This window comes from Rana temporaria, chromosome 5 (assembly GCF_905171775.1).
Source record: "Rana temporaria chromosome 5, aRanTem1.1, whole genome shotgun sequence".
Taxonomy (NCBI): Eukaryota; Metazoa; Chordata; class Amphibia; order Anura; family Ranidae; genus Rana; species Rana temporaria.
In genome coordinates this window covers 68124431-68144216 of record NC_053493.1, presented here as the reverse complement: position 1 = coordinate 68144216, position 19786 = coordinate 68124431, and the positions used below count along the sequence as shown (strand labels likewise).

The 19786-nt window shown below is 48.6% G+C and overlaps 1 protein-coding gene across 2 annotated transcripts; it reads right to left on the bottom strand.

Annotated features, from left to right (window-relative positions):
- Positions 1-6040: 6040 nt before the first annotated feature.
- On the bottom strand, positions 6041-18896 carry IDI1 (isopentenyl-diphosphate delta isomerase 1). 2 transcript variants are annotated; one of them, XM_040352672.1, is made up of 5 exons: positions 18564-18896; positions 13406-13563; positions 9503-9595; positions 8244-8374; positions 6041-6359 (listed from the first exon to the last, which is right to left on the bottom strand). In XM_040352672.1, exons 1-5 carry the CDS (start codon positions 18689-18691, stop codon positions 6042-6044), a joined length of 828 nt encoding a protein of 275 aa, XP_040208606.1. In that variant the 5' UTR covers positions 18692-18896; the 3' UTR covers position 6041. The 2 variants fall into 2 exon arrangements, with proteins under 2 accessions (XP_040208606.1, XP_040208605.1); XM_040352671.1 differs by having other exon boundaries at positions 13406-13575; positions 18564-18895.
- Positions 18897-19786: the final 890 nt, after the last annotated feature.

Below are 19786 nucleotides of genomic sequence, written 5' to 3'. Positions count from 1 at the left end.
TTTAAACAATGTTGTAGAAATTGGTGCTTCCTCCGCAGTGTACTCTTATCAAGCATTACAGGTTTTTCACCTTCGCCCCCAACTCTCTGAGCCATGGCAAGATGGCAGGCAGCAGGGATATGAACAGGGTGTGAGTAACCTCAACCACCTCCTGCCACTGTACATAAACGGCTGATGGGGACTAGCATTGTTCTAGGAAAGGTTACTAATCCGTCCTCCCAGAACCACACCTGGGATCTGAGACCACCGAGTCATTTCCCAGAGCATGTACAGTGTGAAAATACAAACATTCTTTTTTTAATATACTGTCACCAGTGAAAGTTCCATGTCCATATGGTGACATTGTACTGCTGTGGTTGGCTGCTCTGATATCGCTGTTTGTCAGTGCTGCCAGCCATTGTCTCTGGTCACCGCCACAACAGTAAAATGTTACCTGCCAGTCTGTGTCCTTAATCACCACCGCACCAGTACTTGATCCCCACCAATCCAGTCACAGTGTCCATGATCACCGCCACATCAGTAATGGTGTCACCATAATGTTCATGTGTGCAATGCTCTCTGAAGAGCCATCTGTGTTTGGATTGCACTTCAGAGAGCATTTGACAAGCCCTGAGGCCTTACTACCTGCTTCAACCCCTTGGATGCTGCAGAAACAACCCTATTCATTTGAATGGGTTATGAACAGCGGGCGTACAGGGGGTTTAATTCCTGCCACAGCTGTGAAGCAAAGCATTTCAGCTGCGACGTGCATACTGCCACTGCCTCTGTAGCTAAAGGGGGCATAGGCTGAGGGGCGGTTAAACTGAGATTTAACCACAAGTTTTATCCGATTCTCCCCAACAGTGTAACTACAACCCAATTGCAAAAAAAAAAAAACAGGCGCTGTGTAACATCTACATAAAAAGAGAATGCAATGATTTGCAAATCTCATAAATCCATATTTTTTTCACAATAGAAAACGTATTAAATGTTTAAACTGAGAAGACGTACCATTTTAAGAAAAAAATAAATGCCTGGGAACTGAAATTTTGGGAGAGGAATGTTGTCCCATTCTTCCATCATTTGTATGCCTGATTTCCGCCACACCAGTCCCAGCAGCGTTTTCCTGATTGCTGCCACACTAGTCCCCAACCACTGCTACACAATTCCCACTATCACCAAACCAGTGCAGTCCGCAACAGTGTTCCTGATGACTATGACACCAGTGCAATGTAACCTCTGCCTATACTAACTATAGCTTGTTTATCGGCTATGTTTCTGCCCGTTTGCTGGCTATGTCCCTGCCTGCCTTCCACCTCAACTTGACCCATCTGCACATCAAGTATGTTCCTGCGAGACACAAGTTACAGCCATCCCCTGAAGACAACTACACTCCTGAAACCACAGGAACTCTTGTTCTTCCTTTCTTCAGCCTCCTGTACATGCTGGCCAGTGAACATGGCATTCCTGGGGGCAGCTATGTACCTACAAGTAGTCTAGGCTCACTTGGCTTATAGGAACTGGTACTTTTATAGGTGATGCTGCACTAAGCTCTATATTTCCTGACTACTGGTGCATAGGCGACCAGCACAGTACACTGGTTTTGCTACAACTGTTGAGTTGTGTGATACACAAGATACAATGCCTGGTGCTTAATCGGTTCACTCTCCCCTACCTAGCCCCCCCCCCCCCCCCCCTCAAGTACTGTATGTAGCCAAAACACCAACAGTGGGAAATGGCCAAATGCTGGTAAAGTTCAAAACCACAGTACCTAAAACTCTATACTTACACTAATAAACAGCACCCAACTAAATAAGGCAGAAGCAGCTGACACTCCTATCACACCAGGCTAAGTATACATGGGCGCAATGACATTGTAGGACCTGATGGATGAGCATGTGATATGCTGCAGTGAGTGAGGGTAGAAGGGTCCTCAATAAAATGTTCTACATGCTAGAGCTGCACGATTAATCGAGATAAAATCGCGATCTCGATTCACCCCCCCCCCCCCCACGATCTCCATGCCGGGTGACTTGCGATTTTCATGTCATTGACGGATCAATGTCTTCGGTTCGGCACACACGTGATCGCAGAGCGGTAAAACACATTGAAACTCTCTGCTCGCACTCACATCCCCGCCTCCTAACCCCCTGCGCTGTGATAGACAGAATGGAGGTCCAATGCTGGGATGTGTTCTGTCTATTACAGCGTGGGGTTAGGAGGAGGCGGGGCTGTGTGCGTGCAGAGCGGATACAGTTTCAACATACGGGCGGTGAGTTGCTTTCTAGCAGAAAAATGTGTGCTGCTGTCTCTCCTCTCCCCCCACACATACATCTTTTGGCTGGCTCTGTCTTTGGGACTCCGTCATCCTCCCCACCCCCAAGTCTGTGCTCTTCCCATCTCAGCTGTGACAGGATTTCTAGCACAGTGCTAGAACTCCTGTTTTTGGAAAAAAATCTGTCACCTCCAATTGCTATCACACAGGGAATTGTTTTCTCCTGTGTGATAGCAATAAAGTTAAGTGAAAAAAAGATAAAATAATTAAATTAATAAAAAACGTTTACCATTTTAAAGAATCGTGATCTTTGTTCTAAGCAAAAGAATCGCAATTCTCATTTTTCCCAGAATCGTGCAGCTCTACTACATGCACAAGTGCACAGCTACTGTGGTCAATAAAGATGAAAGAGAAACTCTTCAGCTGTAGGTTGATGTGATACAGATGGGGGGGTGAGCCATTTTCAAATCATGGATGGATAGGTGAGCTGTAATCATGACTTAGGTGAATAGCTGGCAAAAGCAAGTATACAATCAAATATAGAATGAGCTAACCATGCAGCCAATAAAATCTCAGGGTCTTCAGTAATGTAATGAGATGACATAATAGTCTAGTTCAACACCGTAGGAGATTAGCTAAGAAGCCCATGATAATACATATTGTATAAGATGGATACAGCAGGAAGCATGTTGGACTTGTTTTAGAAGGTAAGCTGGGACAGAGTACCTGTACGGCAACCTTGCCTCCGTGTGCCAAGTCCAGCCTGTGCTAGTAAAACAACACAGCCGATATGACTTGTACAGGGATCGCTGTGTAAAGTCCATCTAGCCAACATGGTTTTCTACCACCAATGTTCACTCCATGCAAGCATTGCTAATAAGAGGCTGACTGCTTCCTAGATTAGCCAGTAGTAGCATACTGTGGTAACACCAGGACATTTGGATCCATCTTTCAAACTACTGGTGTGGCCATGCGGTACAAGGGAGAGGGGGCGTGGTTTTATATCACATTGGTGCATTTCATCCCACCCACTACGAGGACATATGGTGGGACAAGCTGTCACTCATGCTTAAGTACTTTTATGAGCTCCTGCCCAGCAACCTCAAGTTACCCTAGCAAAGCGCTGTGTAAACTGTTGGCCCCATAAAATAATAATAATTCTAATTGTACCAGGTAAGTATAGTCCACTACATCACAGCCAACATTACAAAAATACTCTGTACACTTAAGAACAGCTATAAACAAAAGCTCAACCCGTGGGGCTGTCAGAGAGAGACATTGTATGTTTAAAGGAAACGGCCAATCACTTTGATGCCTCATCCAATGCAATAGCTCATAAACACTGTCATACTCATAAGCGTCAGACATCCCAACCTGCAAAAACTAATTTCAGGGAGGTGGCGTAATATGTGCAGAAGAGTATGGAGTGTATGGTGGTGGGTATTATGTGCAGGAGAGGAGTGCAGAGTATTTAGGTGGGTAGTATGCGTGCAGGATAGTGTCTGTAGTTCTTTATTTTTATACAATTACATTTGTTCGTATTTTTCCCCAAAATGCTTTTGGGGGTTGTGACAGTGTTGGTGGGGCAAGGGGGGAGTGGTATCAGTAATTTTACTATTTTTTTTTTTTTTATCAGCTTTGTTGGTGGGGCTTTGAGATATCAGGGGTCTAAACAGACCCCTGGCATCTCCCCTTTGAAACAGAGAAAGGGACTGAGGACACAGATTCCACAGTCCCTTTCTCAGCACTGGACAGGAGACAGAGGCTCTTCTCCATTCATAAACTGAAGCAGAGTAATCACAGTTTACTCTGCTCAGTTATCACAGGAGCTCAACGTCTCCAATTCATACCAGGAAGGGGCTGGTAAATTACATATTTACTGGTCCCTTCTTCCACTTTCCATACTGACAAATCCCCCCCAGCCAGGGGGAGAGAAGAGCAGGGACTGACTGTGTGTGTCTCTCTCTCTATAAAGGCATATTAGAATTTAGAACCAAATGCTAGTCCACACCCAGCTGTAAGGAGCAGAGGATTTGTCATCTGCTAAGGTAGAATCCCAGAGACTCGCACTAGTGAACTATACCTCCGACATCCAATGATACATCTTGAAAGTACAGTAGTAGACTTTCTTGCTTTTATATAAATAAAGTAGATGGTGCAGCGCTAATGACAGTCCATAAAAAGTACAATCCACCATCCGGGAGGTCTTCAGTGCTGGCACACAAAGGACATGCAAGTGATGCTGCAGGTGCAATAAACCTCCACCAATAGTAAAAATGGCCTCTCACCTCACCACAAGGCACCCTTTAGCTATGGAGGGTCAAAAAACACATTCCCACGCGGGCACTTATAAACAGATCCTCATTCAATCAGGAACCACGAGAAAGTATGAACCAAGATGGTAATCCCAGGTCTCATGCGGTCATGTAAGTACAAAAGGGCAAGGACCATCTGCTTTATTTTCATCGTTAGGGATTTTTGGATTATTGGCCCTGGTGTTCAGCAGCTGTATATTTAGGGTTGTCATTTGTTTATTGCGCCTATTTATTTTCTCTCATTATTCCTTGCTTTTATCAGTCACCAAATCAGAGATTCCCCTGTCCCTCAGAACAACTGAGACAAAGCTCCAGATGATCTGGTAGAGCACACAAAGCATTTACTAAAAATATTACGAGTCTGAAATACCATAAGAGCACCAGAATACCCTCCTATTGGCATTCTGCAAAGCAGTCAATAATAAAATAAAAAAAGAGAGAGGCTTAGATTGGTTTGTACCGATCCCATAGACCCATTCCAACATTCACTGCTTCTGCAAAAGCATCACAGTACCTAAAGACATCTCTGTCCTTTGTTATTAAACCTGTGAGGCAGAGGCCACTCCAGAGTGCAGACACTGCCAGCTGAGGAAGTCTGCCTACCTACTGTATTACCTTGGATGTAAACAGCAGCCAAGGTTGGAACATGACATTTAACCCAAGACAAAATCTGCTCTACCTCTTCCTGCGCTGTAACCTCTCTGGTTTCTACAAAAAAATATAAGCCACAAAGGTAATCAAATGCCACCAAAATAAAGCTCTATTAGTGGGGAGAAAAAAAACTATTTTGTTTTGGTACGTCACACGACTGCGCAATAAAGCGCATCCTACTAGGACATTAGGAAAAAAACTGAGGTATGTTGGCAGTGAGGAGTTATCCTAGGCTAGCCTGCCTTTTTGTTTGCCAATGTTGGCAGCAGTATAACCCTCAATAGAAAAAAAGTAAATTGCAGTTCCAAAAAAACTCTTTAGATTCCAGATCCATGACCTCCTGCTGTATGACACGGCATGCTGTACATAAAGGCATAAAAACCATATGAAGCGATAACACATGAGCATCACAGAGAAAAGTTTAATTGAAAAGCTTAATACCAGACAAGATAGTAAAATTATTTTGCATCAAATAATTAGAAACCACTTTAGTAATAAAGTAGAAATGGTGTGAAGTCTGTTATTGCACGCAGTCAAATCAAATGTCTATCCTAATTTACGGATCAAATATTTAAATTCAGAATATGGTTGCCATCGGTAACATGTCCAGCCTTTATAAAATGAGCCCCTGCATTCTCCATTTTATTTATGATATCAGAGTTTACAAGCCCATGTAAAATACTTTACAGAGCTAGCTCAATGTGCAGATTTTAAGAATTAAACCTGATGTTCCACTAATCTGTAAAGGAGGTTCTACTCATTCGATGTCAGTAGCACATACTTCAGATCACTACATGCAATAAAGTATTTTGTGGTCTCCTTCACATCCGATGGATTTTATCATGATCCTCAAAGGATTTTAGATTTTCCAAGTTATCCCACCATTTGAACAGAAGTGTGTCCGCTATCAGCTGGAACCACGGTGTAATCTTTACTTCTCCTTGCTTAGCCTTCTCCAATAACTGTGTCAGTTCCTCCTTGGAAACGTAGCAGTGGCTTTGAATCTCATTGGAGTCTGGATCTAAAGTGACCTCCTTCTGTATAAACAGGATGTAATCTATTTCATGCTCTCCCCAGATGCCATCTGATTGAGCTTTGTAGTGAATTCTCGTCAGGTATCTCAGTTCATCTGGAGTCACCTGTAAAATTTAAACAATTGTTTTTTACAATTAAGCAGCAGATAAAAAAAAAAAAAAAAAAAAAAAAAACACACACAACGACATGGGTCCCTGGAAGAAAAAATAAATAAAACGTAGGTAAACATTTGGGGGCAGATTCTCAAAGAGTTACGCCGGCGTATCAGTAGAATCCAACGTAACTCCGAATCTAAGCCCGTCGTATGTCTAAATGTATTCTCAAACCGAGATGCACTTAAACATGCCTAAGATACGACGGCCTGCGCAGTCGTATCTTAGGGTGCAATATTTACGCTGGCCGCTAGGTGGCGCGTCCATTGAGGTCGGCGTAGAATATGCTAATGAGTAGTTACGCCGATTCACGAACGTACGCTTGCCCGTCGCAGTAAAGATATGCGGCGTAAAGATAAACATGCCCCCTTGGTGGCGTATCCTATGTTAAGTATGGCCGTCGTTCCCGCGTCGAAATCTTGAAATTTAACGTAGTTTGCGTAACTCGTCCGTGAATAGGGCTGGACGTCAATTACATTCAGGTCGAAACCAATGACGTCCTTGTGCACGTCGCAAAATTTTAGGGACGGCGCATGCGCATTAGGTTCGGCGCGGCAACGTGCCCAATTTAAATGCTCTACGCCCCCTACCCGGCTGATTTGAATTACGCGGGCTTGCGCCGGGAGATTTACGCTACGCCGCCGCAACTTTACAGGCAAGTGCTTTGTGAATCAAGCACTTGCCCGTAAAACTTGCGGTGGCGTAACGTAAATGAGATACGTTACGCCACCGCAGATCTACGAGAATCTGGCCCTTTTTATTTTATTTTTAAATTTTATCCAATGCGGTTACTGCAGCAAACGGGGATTCTTTAACCACTTCAATACCAGGCACTTTCACCCCCCTCCTGCCCCTGACCAATTTTTTGTGGCGTCACACTTCAAGTGACATTTGTCATGCAAAGCTGTACTCAGAAAAAGGTTTTAGTTTTTGTTATAACATTTTGTAAATAAGTAAGAAGTTTTCTTCTTCACTGATGGGGTGGCACTAATATGCAGTACCATCGATGGGCACCGCTGATGGGGGCTGCACTCATAATCAGTGGAGCGATTATCAGTGCAGATCCCCCCCCCCATCAGGAGAGCCGCATATCAGCTCTCCTCTACTCACGCCCTGTCCATGTGAGTAGTAGCCACAAGCTTTTGCAAAAATTTATTTTACACAAAGTTGTCAATTTCTAAAATATATCGAACACACAGCACAGGCATTCTTAGAATTACACTTCAAAACACATTCTGCTACTCCTGAGTATAGCAATAGCACATGTGGTATGGACCCCAATTCTTTGCAGTGGACGGGACGCACACCATTACTAGCACCTGGCTTGGGACACCAACAGACATTGAGGTTGCAATAGGAAACATGGTGATGGGAGACTGGGTATCACGGTACTGTGACAGACGTTGCTGGGACACTAGTACAGATGTTGATTTGCAATGGGACACCTGACAGATGGCTGCACTCTGAGGATCTGTGTGTAACTGTACAGTAAATTCAGCAGCTACACAGATCCCCGCCAAGCTGCAGCGATCCACTCTCCACATCCTTACTTGGCTCTCACAAGGCATGTGCCATGACATGATCAGGAGGGCCTATCAGAAAGCCCATGTCCCGATCTGCGATGCCCTGTGCCCTAGGGACACAGCCATCACAGGTTCACGCTGCCCTGAAGCCACACGGGAGAGGTGGCAGGACGTACCCATAATGTCCTCTCAGAACAGCATTTGCCCCACCCTAGAGCTTATAGTAAATTTGTCTTGAATAACCCACAGCATTTATTCGGCACCAAATCTCTGTGCCTTGTATGTTAAATCTCAACCATAAATGGTTTTATACCTGCTCCATTGGTATTCCAAGCTCTTCCTTCAGTCGTCTTTGTGCTGCTCGACGAACCCCTATAGCATCCTGCTCTTCTGTTTCCAGAGGTACACTGAGGGGATGACTGCAACATGTGTTAGTGAAACAACCTGAGGAGGTCAGGAAATAGAAACAACAGGAACTAGATTTAAAAACAAACACGTGTCCAGCATATAGGACTTTATTGCTCAATACCCACATCACAAGACCACTTAAAACTCCAGCTTTGCCCAGGGATAGCAGGCTTTATGTTCTTGTTGTTCATTTGTAGATCAATTGTCCCCTACATGATGCTATGTGCCAATTTCTTCACCCCCCCCCCAAAAAAAAGAAAATTAAATAAAAAAACACCCACACAAGACAACTTTGAAATACTCACCATGCCTTTTACCAAATACCTTGGACTGTCTACATCCCCCCCCCCCAAAAAAAACGGGGGGTAATTTGGGGGATATTTGTATTGTCCTGACATTTTTGGGCCTCAAGAGAAAGATAGGCCGAGAGAATCACACACACATATTTTCACCAAAGAAATGTAGAATAAATTTCGGCCTCAATTCATGAATAAGGATTTATTTGCAAAATGTTTTAGCAGAAACAAAAGTAAAAACATGTTCCCCCATCCAGTGCAAAGATTCGTGAAGTTTTGCTTTATGTTGTTGACAGCTCAGTCAGTATGCTAGAACCGCACTCTCAGCAGAGTCCAATGGACGCATAAGCGCGGCAGCTTGGAATGAATGTCCACTAGCCACATATATGCTGGGAAGAGATTAAAGGGGTTGTAAAGGCATAAGGTTTTTTTATCTTCAGACTTACCTGAGCCTTTTCTCTTTCCAGCAATGTCCAAGATTGTCTTTCCCTCCTGGATTGGCTGAGACGCAGCAGCGGCGCCATTGGCTGCTGTCAAAGTCAGCTAGCCAATCAGGGGAGGGGTTTGTTTTAATGGACATAGGCAGCTGTGACTCGGCTTGGGTGCCCCCATAGCAAGCTGCTTGCTGTGGGAGCACTCAACAGGAGGGAGGGGCCAGGATCAAAGAAGAGGGACCCGAGAAGAGGAGGATCTAGGATGCTCTGTTCAAATCGACTGCAACAGAGCAGGCAAGTATAATACAATTGTTAATTATATATATAAATAAAAAGAAAAACACCATATTGCACATAAATTGGTTCCTGCTAAATGGAATTCCTTGAATGCAAAGATAAGTGAAGTTTTGCTTCATTCTTCTGGTGATACAGACCTGGAAATGTGATTTTGGCATCTGACCTCTGTTGTAACAGTAGTTTATTTTCTGTATTAAATAAGAAAACGCTAAACGCTCTGTGCAGCAGACCTGTAAAGAATAAGAATGACAACTCAGAAAACATTTTAAGATAACAGTACAACACCAAAAGAAAGTATCCAATTCAGAATTCTTGTACCCCGAGCCAATCTATCCTGACTGCTCTTTGGATGCAGCATTACGGGTCCAACCGCATGATCTCTCCTCAAATATTTTGCAATTGTTTCAGAGGCGATTCCCGAAAGACTAACACGTCCTCCGACACATAAAATCAATCAATGACTTTGTCACTTGCTCCAGCCCACCCCTTCTTGCACCTACTACTGGTTAGTGAGACCAGCCATAACAACAATGATGGCCTTACAATAAGGCACAGGATGCAGCCAATGACCAGGAAACTGGTTGCTATTTGCGGAAAAGAGTGCGCCAATGTTTGGGGCTCTCTAGATACTCAAACAGAAATGTGATGTGATAGGCAGGCATTCAGAAATGCTAGACCCAACACTGAAATTCTAGTGCAACATCTTTATTTGAAGAAGCAATTGATTTATTTTTTAGTTTGAAGCCATTAGGTTGCTTCCCCTGCTTCCCCCCCCTCCCTTTAACTTGTTGGTGGGTTTTTATGCCGAGTTCCTAACGCCACCCAACTGATTGACTGAGCTAATAGGACTTGATGTTTGAATACCTATAGTAAGCGGGAACTTATGATGTTGGGATTGGTTTGGTGTAAAGGGAGAGGGTAGGTTCAGGTTTTTTGTTGACAAGCCCCCTGGAGACATAGCAGGTGAAAGCTGGTATCACAAGTACAAACCCCTTGGGTTCCACCCCCCCCCCCCCCCTCGTGTTCCATACTCTCCCATCTCATCTATCATGATGCAGGTTCACCCCCTGCAAATTACAGGCCTCGACAAAAATAATGGCGCCCGGTCGCAATTGCGACAAGAAATTGTGACTTGGCGCCCAGGGAAGCTTAGGCCTGCAGAAGGCCGCAAAGCCAGCCTCAATTACCGGCGGGGGCGCACGGAGACACAGGATCCTGTGTCTCCAAGCGCCCCCATCTCCCCCACCACGCGATGGTGGCGGGCCCGTGCCCGCCGGTAATTGAGGCCGCGGCTTTGCGGCCTTCTGCAGGCCTAAACTTCCCCTTCTGTTATCTGGTGCCATCTTGTGGTGGCTGTTGGCATTACAAGTAAAACAGCAGTTCTAATGTGTTTTCACTGCCATCTCCTTCCCTCTAATTAGAACCTCCAAACATTATATATATTTTTTATTCTAACACCCTAGAGAATAAAATGGCGGTCGTGGCAATACTTTCTGTCACATCATATTTGTGCAGTGGTCTTAAAAGCGCACTTTTTGGGGGAAAAAAATAAGACAACAGTAAAGTTACCCCAACTTTTTTTTATATTGTGAAAGATAATGTTACGCCGAGTAAATTGATACCCAACATGTCACGCTTCAAAATTGCATCTGCTCGTAAAATGGCGACAAACTTTTACCCTTTAAAATCTCCATAGGCGACGTTTAAAAAATTCTACAGGTTGCATGTTTTGAGTTACAGAGAAGGTCTAGGGCTAGAATTATTGCTCTCGCTTTACCAATTGCGGCGATACCTCACATGTGTGGTTTGAATACCATTTACATATGCGAGCGCACTTGGCGGGACGGGGCGCATTTTCTGGCTCCTAACTTTTTTAGCTGGCTCCTAGATTCCAAGCAAATTTGTCAAGCCCTGCAATCCAGTTAATGATTCAACTGACCAAGATGCATCCTACATTTCAGCATTGGGCAGACACTGATTTTAAATACACAGCTACAGGAACTGAATTTTTATCTAAATCAGATTTTACCAAAAGTAGGATTTCCATTTTTTACAGAAAAAAGAAACAGTTAAAAACAGAACATATTTGCATTAACATTAGCTACACACGAGTCCATATCGTAATTTCCACAAAGAAAAAAAGAAAAGCATTGTGGACATTGCAAATCTAATATGGCCGGCTTAAAGCGGAGGTTCATCCAAATAACATTTTTTTCAGAACAACTTATTTAGACTTCTAACATGTAAAGTCCGCAATTTTTTTCTTTTACGCCGTACATACCTTATAATCTATCTTTTCATTCCGGCTTCCGGGTACTTCTCCCTGCAGTAGTAGGCGTTTCCAAGCTGAGGAGGCATGTCATCTGGGAGGCCACCCAGATGATTGACGTCTTTTCAGCAAAAGCTCCCCCTGTCGGATAAGGCCCCGCCCCCCGTATTGCGTAGGCGCGTCCGAGTCACAGCCTTTTTCGAAAGAAGCCGAACATGCAGATCTGCTAGTCGGCTCTATACCGTGCCTGCGCAATACGGGGGCGGGGTCTTATCCGCTGGGGGGAGCTTTTGCTGAAAAGACGTCAATCATCTGGGCGACCTCCCAGATGACACCTCCCAGCGGACTGTACATGTTAGAAGTCTAAAGAAGTTGTTCTGAGAAAAATGTTATGTGGGTGAACCTCCGCTTTAAGGTAACAAGTGCAGGACACTTACAATAGCTGCATCTCTGAATCATAACTAGGCACATGTGAGTGTTGACAATGGTGTGGGGGTGGTGGCGCTGTCTAAGTGGAGGCTGGTAAACCCAGAGGTGGTAAACAGACTATATTGACCTCAAAAACATAAAAGATATTGTGTCTAAGATATAGTGCCTCCTAAAGTTAATAATGTGCCAGTGGTAAAATAAATGGCATGAGTGTTGCTAGAACCATATTATGAAAGGAGCCAATAAACTTAGCACAAGCATCATATCAGAATGATGACCAAAAATTGACATTTAGTCTTAAAGGAGTTGTAAGGGCAGAAGGTTTTTAAAAAAAAAAAAAAAAAACTTCCGTGTGTAGCAGTCTCCCCAGCACAACTCCCCCCCCCCCCCCCCCCCAATTACTTGAGCCCCATCTCTCTCCAGTGATGTCCATGAGTGTCTTAGCTGTCTGGGACTCTCCTTCTGAATGGCTGAGACACAGTAGCAGCGCATTTGGCTCCCACGGCTGTCAAAGTCAGTAAGCCAATCAGGGGAGAGAGGAGACGGAGCCCGGGCTCCGTACTGAATGACAAAGAAAGAGGCGCACCAGCCTAGTGTGTTACCGTTGACAGGTTTAATCAAATAAAATGATGGTAGAAAACTACTTGCAAGAAGACTGACATGGAAAGCTTTAACAGCAACGTTAAAATGGATACTCGAACCACACTCCAAAATAGGGGGGGATGTAGAGGTGTGTCACTGCCAGCTGACGCGTTTCGAGGCGTCTAGGGCCTCTTCATCGGAGCACAGAGGAGAGACCCGAGAAGAGGAGGACCCAGGCTGCTCTGTGTAAAACCAACTGCACAGAGGAGGCAAGTATAACAAGTTTGTAAAGTCTTGTTTTTTTTTTTTTAAACGAGAACAATCATTTTAAAGCGGAGTTCCACCCAGAAATGAAACTTCCACTTATCCGATTCCTGCCCCTCCGGTGTCACATTTGGCACCTTTCAGGGGGAAGCAGATACCTGTCAAATCCAGATATTTGCTCCCAGTTCTAGGCATAGATCGCCACACTTTCTGCGGTGAACTACGCCATTTCCGCACAGGTTCCAGAAGACAACAGGGACCATTCAGAAGGCACAGCGCAACTCGCGGGTGTGCAGTAGAGAACCAGGAGTGAAGCCGAAAGTCTTCACTTCCCGGTTCCCTTACAAAGAATGGCAGCGGCAGCACCCGCGAGTCGATCCAAAGATTGGCTTCGGATGCCAACATCACGGGCTCCCTGGACAGGCAAGTCTCCATATATTAAAAGCCAGCAGCTACAGTATTTTCTGCCAGCGGAACTCCGCTTTAACCTTCTTACCTTTGTCAATGTTGACATTAAGATGGCAGCTTTTCTTGGTGTCGGCTCCAATCTTCTTGTCGTTCTCATCTATTAGAATACACATCTCAGCCAGCAGCTGGACCTGCTTCTCATCCAGGGAGTCTGTGTCTACCTCAGGCATGGCTGCTAGATGTCTCCTGATACCAAAACTACACAAATCAAAATGTAAAACAGACAAGCAGTTGTGTAGCCTCTCAAACACACACTATATATATATATATATATATATATATATATATATATATATATATATATATATATATATATATAGTGCAATAATATATATATATATATTTTACACATACAATTACTACAGCCTCTCTGAACCTTTTTGACAAGGAGGGGGCTTCCAGCCTCCTACAACCCCCCCAGACATGTGGCCTGGTATGCTTCAGGAGGGGTGGGGGCACGCTCAATCGTTCCCCCCCTTCCCTGACTTGCCGGGCTGACCGCGCCTTTTTATTATCCTAAATCTTATCCTGTTCATTCAAGTCAGATGGAAGTAGGACCGATGTCACAAGGCAAAGTAGGATGACAGTTGCGTCATATCAGTGTGAACCTGGCCTTATGATAATTCACCGCTCTGGTGCGCCATCTCTTTGTGTGTTTTGTTATAGTCTAATTACCCTATTGGCCCAGTCCCGTTACGGACGGACGGACGCCCTATTGGCCCAGTCCCGCTACGGACGGCCTCCCTGTTGGCCCAGTCCCGGTACGGACGGACAGACGCCCCGTTGGCCCAGTCCCGGTACGGACGGACAGACGCCCCGTTGGCCCAGTCCCGGTACGGACGGACGGCCTCCCCGTTGGCCCAGTCCCGGTACGGACGGACGGCCTCCCCGTTGGCCCAGTCCCGGTACGGACGGACGGCCTCCCCGTTGGCCCAGTCCCGGTACGGACGGACGGCCTCCCCGTTGGCCCAGTCCCGGTACGGACGGACGGCCTCCCCGTTGGCCCAGTCCCGGTACGGACGGACGGCCTCCCCGTTGGCCCAGTCCCGGTACGGACGGACGGCCTCCCCGTTGGCCCAGTCCCGGTACGGACGGACGGCCTCCCCGTTGGCCCAGTCCCGGTACGGACGGACGGCCTCCCCGTTGGCCCAGTCCCGGTACGGACGGACGGCCTCCCCGTTGGCCCAGTCCCGGTACGGACGGACGGCCTCCCCGTTGGCCCAGTCCCGGTACGGACGGACGGCCTCCCCGTTGGCCCAGTCCCGGTACGGACGGACGGCCTCCCCGTTGGCCCAGTCCCGGTACGGACGGACGGCCTCCCCGTTGGCCCAGTCCCGGTACGGACGGACGGCCTCCCCGTTGGCCCAGTCCCGGTACGGACGGACGGCCTCCCCGTTGGCCCAGTCCCGGTACGGACGGACGGCCTCCCCGTTGGCCCAGTCCCGGTACGGACGGACGGCCTCCCCGTTGGCCCAGTCCCGGTACGGACGGACGGCCTCCCCGTTGGCCCAGTCCCGGTACGGACGGACGGCCTCCCCTTTGGCCCAGTCCCGGTACGGACGGCCTCCCCTTTGGCCCAGTCCCGGTACGGACGGCCTCCCCTTTGGCCCAGTCCCGGTACGGACGGCCTCCCCTTTGGCCCAGTCCCGGTACGGACGGCCTCCCCTTTGGCCCAGTCCCGGTACGGACGGCCTCCCCTTTGGCCCAGTCCCGGTACGGACGGCCTCCCCTTTGGCCCAGTCCCGGTACGGACGGCCTCCCCTTTGGCCCAGTCCCGGTACGGACGGCCTCCCCTTTGGCCCAGTCCCGGTACGGACGGCCTCCCCTTTGGCCCAGTCCCGGTACGGACGGCCTCCCCTTTGGCCCAGTCCCGGTACGGACGGCCTCCCCTTTGGCCCAGTCCCGGTACGGACGGCCTCCCCTTTGGCCCAGTCCCGGTACGGACGGCCTCCCCTTTGGCCCAGTCCCGGTACGGACGGCCTCCCCTTTGGCCCAGTCCCGGTACGGACGGCCTCCCCTTTGGCCCAGTCCCGGTACGGACGGCCCCCCCTTTGGCCCAGTCCCGGTACGGACGGCCCCCCTTTGGCCCAGTCCCGGTACGGACGGCCCCCCCTTTGGCCCAGTCCCGGTACGGACGGCCTCCCCTTTGGCCCAGTCCCGGTACGGACGGCCTCCCCTTTGGCCCAGTCCCGGTACGGACGGCCTCCCCTTTGGCCCAGTCCCGGTACGGACGGCCTCCCCTTTGGCCCAGTCCCGGTACGGACGGCCTCCCCTTTGGCCCAGTCCCGGTACGGACGGCCTCCCCTTTGGCCCAGTCCCGGTACGGACGGCCTCCCCTTTGGCCCAGTCCCGGTACGGACGGCCTCCCCTTTGGCCCAGTCCCGGTACGGACGGCCTCCCCTTTGGCCCAGTCCCGGTACGGACGGCCTCCCCTTTGGCCCAGTCCCGGTACGGACGGCCTCCCCTTTGGCCCAGTCCCGGTACGGACGGCCTCCCCTTTGGCCCAGTCCCGGTACGGACGGCCTCCCCATTGGCCCAGTCCCGGTACGGACGGCCTCCCCATTGGCCCAGTCCCGGTACGGACGGCCTCCCCATTGGCCCAGTCCCGATACGGACGGACTAACTAACTATTGGCCCAGTCCCGGTACGGACGGCCACCCTATTGGCCCAGTCCCGGTACGGACGGCCACCCTATTGGCCCAGTCCCGGTACGGACGGCCACCCTATTGGCCCAGTCCCGGTACGGACGGCCACCCTATTGGCCCAGTCCCGGTACGGACGGCCACCCTATTGGCCCAGTCCCGGTACGGACGGCCACCCTATTGGCCCAGTCCCGGTACGGACGGCCACCCTATTGGCCCAGTCCCGGTACGGACGGCCACCCTATTGGCCCAGTCCCGGTACGGACGGCCACCCTATTGGCCCAGTCCCGGTACGGACGGCCTCCCTATTGGCCCAGTCCCGGTACGGACGGCCTCCCTATTGGCCCAGTCCCGGTACGGACGGCCTCCCTATTGGCCCAGTCCCGGTACGGACGGCCTCCCTATTGGCCCAGTCCCGGTACGGACGGCCTCCCTATTGGCCCAGTCCCGGTACGGACGGCCTCCCTATTGGCCCAGTCCCGGTACGGACGGCCTCCCTATTGGCCCAGTCCCGGTACGGACGGCCTCCCTATTGGCCCAGTCCCGGTACGGACGGCCTCCCTATTGGCCCAGTCCCGGTACGGACGGCCTCCCTATTGGCCCAGTCCCGGTACGGACGGCCTCCCTATTGGCCCAGTCCTGGTACGGACAGTTCAAAAAGGGGGTATAGGTGTCCCATTGGAATTAAGCCAAAACAAACCTAGGTCTCACCACATCCCTGAATTAGGACAAATATGTGTACCCCAAAATTGGGGTTGTGTTTCCTCGTGGGACTTTTAGATTGGGAGACTGGTTGTAAATAAAGTGAAAAATGTATTGGTAAAAATTTACCACTTTATTTACAACCAGTCTCCCAATCTAAAAGTCCCACCGAGGAAACACAACCCCAATTTTGGGGTACACATATTTGGTACGGAGAGTTGCTCCAACTTTGAGATAGTCTGACTTGTCCTTTGACCAATCAAAACAATCCCAGTGTGAGATAATTCCTTTTACTGCTGCTGTAATCACATGTCGGATGGTTAGGACAAGGATCCACCTTCAATGATATTCAATGGGCCGAAGTGGGATCAAAATTGGACCAAAGTAGTGCAGGAACCCGTTTCAGCCGGTTCACATTGGTACGACAAACGCTCATTTGGAGCTCACGTCACATGACGTGTGAAAAATCAATGTTTCTCTATAAGAACTGTCTTAACTGGTCCAACACATGTCGGTCCGACTTTGCTCACTATCGGCCCATTACTGGTACGGACGGCCCCGCTATTGGCTCTATTGGTGCATTACGGTCATGGCAGCCTCAATATTCACTCTTTTGGCTCATTACAGAATGAACTGCTTCTCTAGCCACTTACTTGGCCCATTACTGACAGCACGGTCCAGTATTGGTACAGGCACACTATTGGCCCATTACAGGCAGCCACTCTATTGGCCAGTTACTGGTACAGGCAGCCATTTTATTGGCCCATCACAGGTACGGTCCATTGCTGGTATGGACAGCCTTACTATTGGCCCATTACTACAATGGGCAGGCATTTTATTGGCCCATTACTGGCATAGCTACTCTATTGGCGAATTAGTCATGGGCAGCCTCACTATTGGCTCATTCCTGAATGGAACTCCTCTGTTGCCCCATTACTGGTACGACAGGGTTCCTATGCAGTGTATTGGCCATTCCTGGGGCAGATCCTCAAAGAAATTATGCCGGCGTATCAAGCGTAATTTCAAATTACCCGCGTTGTATCTTTAGTTTGAATCCTCAAACCAAGATACGACGGCATCTGGGTTAGGTCCAACAGGCGTTTGGCTTTGTACGCCTTCGGATCGTAGGTGCAATACTTCGGCGTCCGCTGGGTGGAGTTTGAGTCGTTTTCCGCGTCGGGTATGCAAATTAGCGATTTACGACGATCCACGAACGTACGAGCGGCCGTCGCATTCTCTTACGTCATCTCTAGTCGGCTTTTTCCGGCGTATAGTTAAAGCTGCTTTTTTGCGGCGTATAGTTAGATCTGCCATGTTAAGTTCCTGTGTCGAAATTTGAATTTTTTCTTTTTTTTTGCGTAAGTCGTCCGTGAATCGGGATGGACGTAAGTCACGTCTAAGTTTAAAAAAATGACGTCCTTGCGACATCATTTCGCGCAATGCACGGCGGGAAATTTAGGGACGGCGCATGCGCAGTTCATTCCGCGCGGGGACGCACTTCATTTAAATGAAACACGCCCCCTAATCACTGATTTGAATTCCGCGCATTTGCGCCGCTTGAGATACACTACGCCGCCGTAACTTACGGTGCAAATTCTTTGGGGATTCGAACCAGCAAAAAGTAAGTTACAGCGGCGTAGCGTATCTCCCATACGCTGCGCAGATGTATTTGTATGTGGATCTACCCCTGTGATTGGATAAATAAGTGACAGAGATGCACAATAGCAGCCCCCAGTCTCTGTCCTCAGAGGGAAGCACTCAGTATTGGGGTGTCCGGTATTAGGACAGGATCCGCTCAGACACCTGCCATACATTACTGCCCCTCCCCCGCTCTGCTCTCACCTGCTCCCGGGCACTTCGCACACTCTCTTCTCCCGCACAGCTCGGCTCAGAGCGCAGCCTGCCAGGGGGCTCTTCACCAAGACACGAGCTCCGCCCAGCAGTCCCGCCCCCAGCGCGCGACACAACATCTCTTCACCAATCAGGGCACAGCACCACCACGTCGCACCATCTGCTGATCACCAGCGCGCCGCCCGCCGGGTCTTCCAGTCAGGCAAACCGAGTACAGGAAAATCAAATAATAGCGATAAAATCGTGCGAGAATCCGAGCGGGCCTAACCCACAGGAACACACCGTCCTAACACAGCTCTGCCTTCCCGTCCAGGGACACTGGACACGCCCACAGGCATGGCATGACAGTCCCATAACAGACCACGCCCCTCTAGACTAGTGCAGAGGCTAAGGAGACCACGTGACTTCTGCGGGTGCTCATAGTCAATGGAACACTAGAGAACAGTCCCTATGAAACTTCTCAAGAACATTGTCTCCAGTCCTTGGAGGCAGACATTTTGTTGTAGACTATAATAAGGGCTGCTGGAGAGAGCAGGATAGAGAATGGCTGATCATTAGGATTGGCTGATGAATGATACCAGTATAGTAGTATTTTCTCATAATATATTTATCATTATAATGAAAGTATTTTAAAGAAGTGTTCTGCCCCCCATGGAAAAAATACAAGTCAGCAACTACAAATCCTGTAGCTGCTGACTTTTTATATTAGGACACTTACCTGTCCAGAGTTCCCACAATGTCGGCTTTCGATTTTCGGATCGCCTCTCGAGTGCTGCCACCACCATTTGTAGTAAAGGAAACCCTACTCCCTACTGCGCATGCACAAAGCACGCTGTGCTTTCTTACTGGCCCAATCGCAGACGAGGGGTTGCGAACTTCTGAGGGATGGCGCTGCAGCACAGTCTCCTGGAAGTGGGGAATGGTACCTGTCAAAAACAGGTACCCGTTTTCCCCGAAAGGTGTCAAATGTGGCATCACTTTTGGGTCACCATACACATTACAATCTGACTGTACAATCAACTTTAGATTTACCAAACTATGTAACATGAGGACCTACCTAACTCTATCCAATTGGCTCTTATGCCTCGTACACACGACCGGTTTTCCCGTCGGGATAACTGCCAGGAGAGCTTTTGGCCGGGAAAACCGGTGGTGTTTATGCTCCATCGCAGTTTTCCCGACGAGAAAACTGCCGGGAAAAAAAAGAGAACCAG

Excerpts from the sequence above, each read along its gene's own strand:
- IDI1 (XM_040352671.1), bottom strand. The coding sequence starts at position 18,691 with ATGTTGTGTCGCGCGCTGGGGGCGGGACTGCTGGGCGGAGCTCGTGTC. Across the intron at positions 13,576-18,563 it reads TGCGAAGTGCCCGGGAGCAG|TTTTGGTATCAGGAGACATC; the intron begins GTGAGAGCAGAG and ends TGATTTGTGTAG. Across the intron at positions 9,596-13,405 it reads TAATGTCAACATTGACAAAG|GTCTGCTGCACAGAGCGTTT; the intron begins GTAAGAAGGTTA and ends TATTCTTTACAG.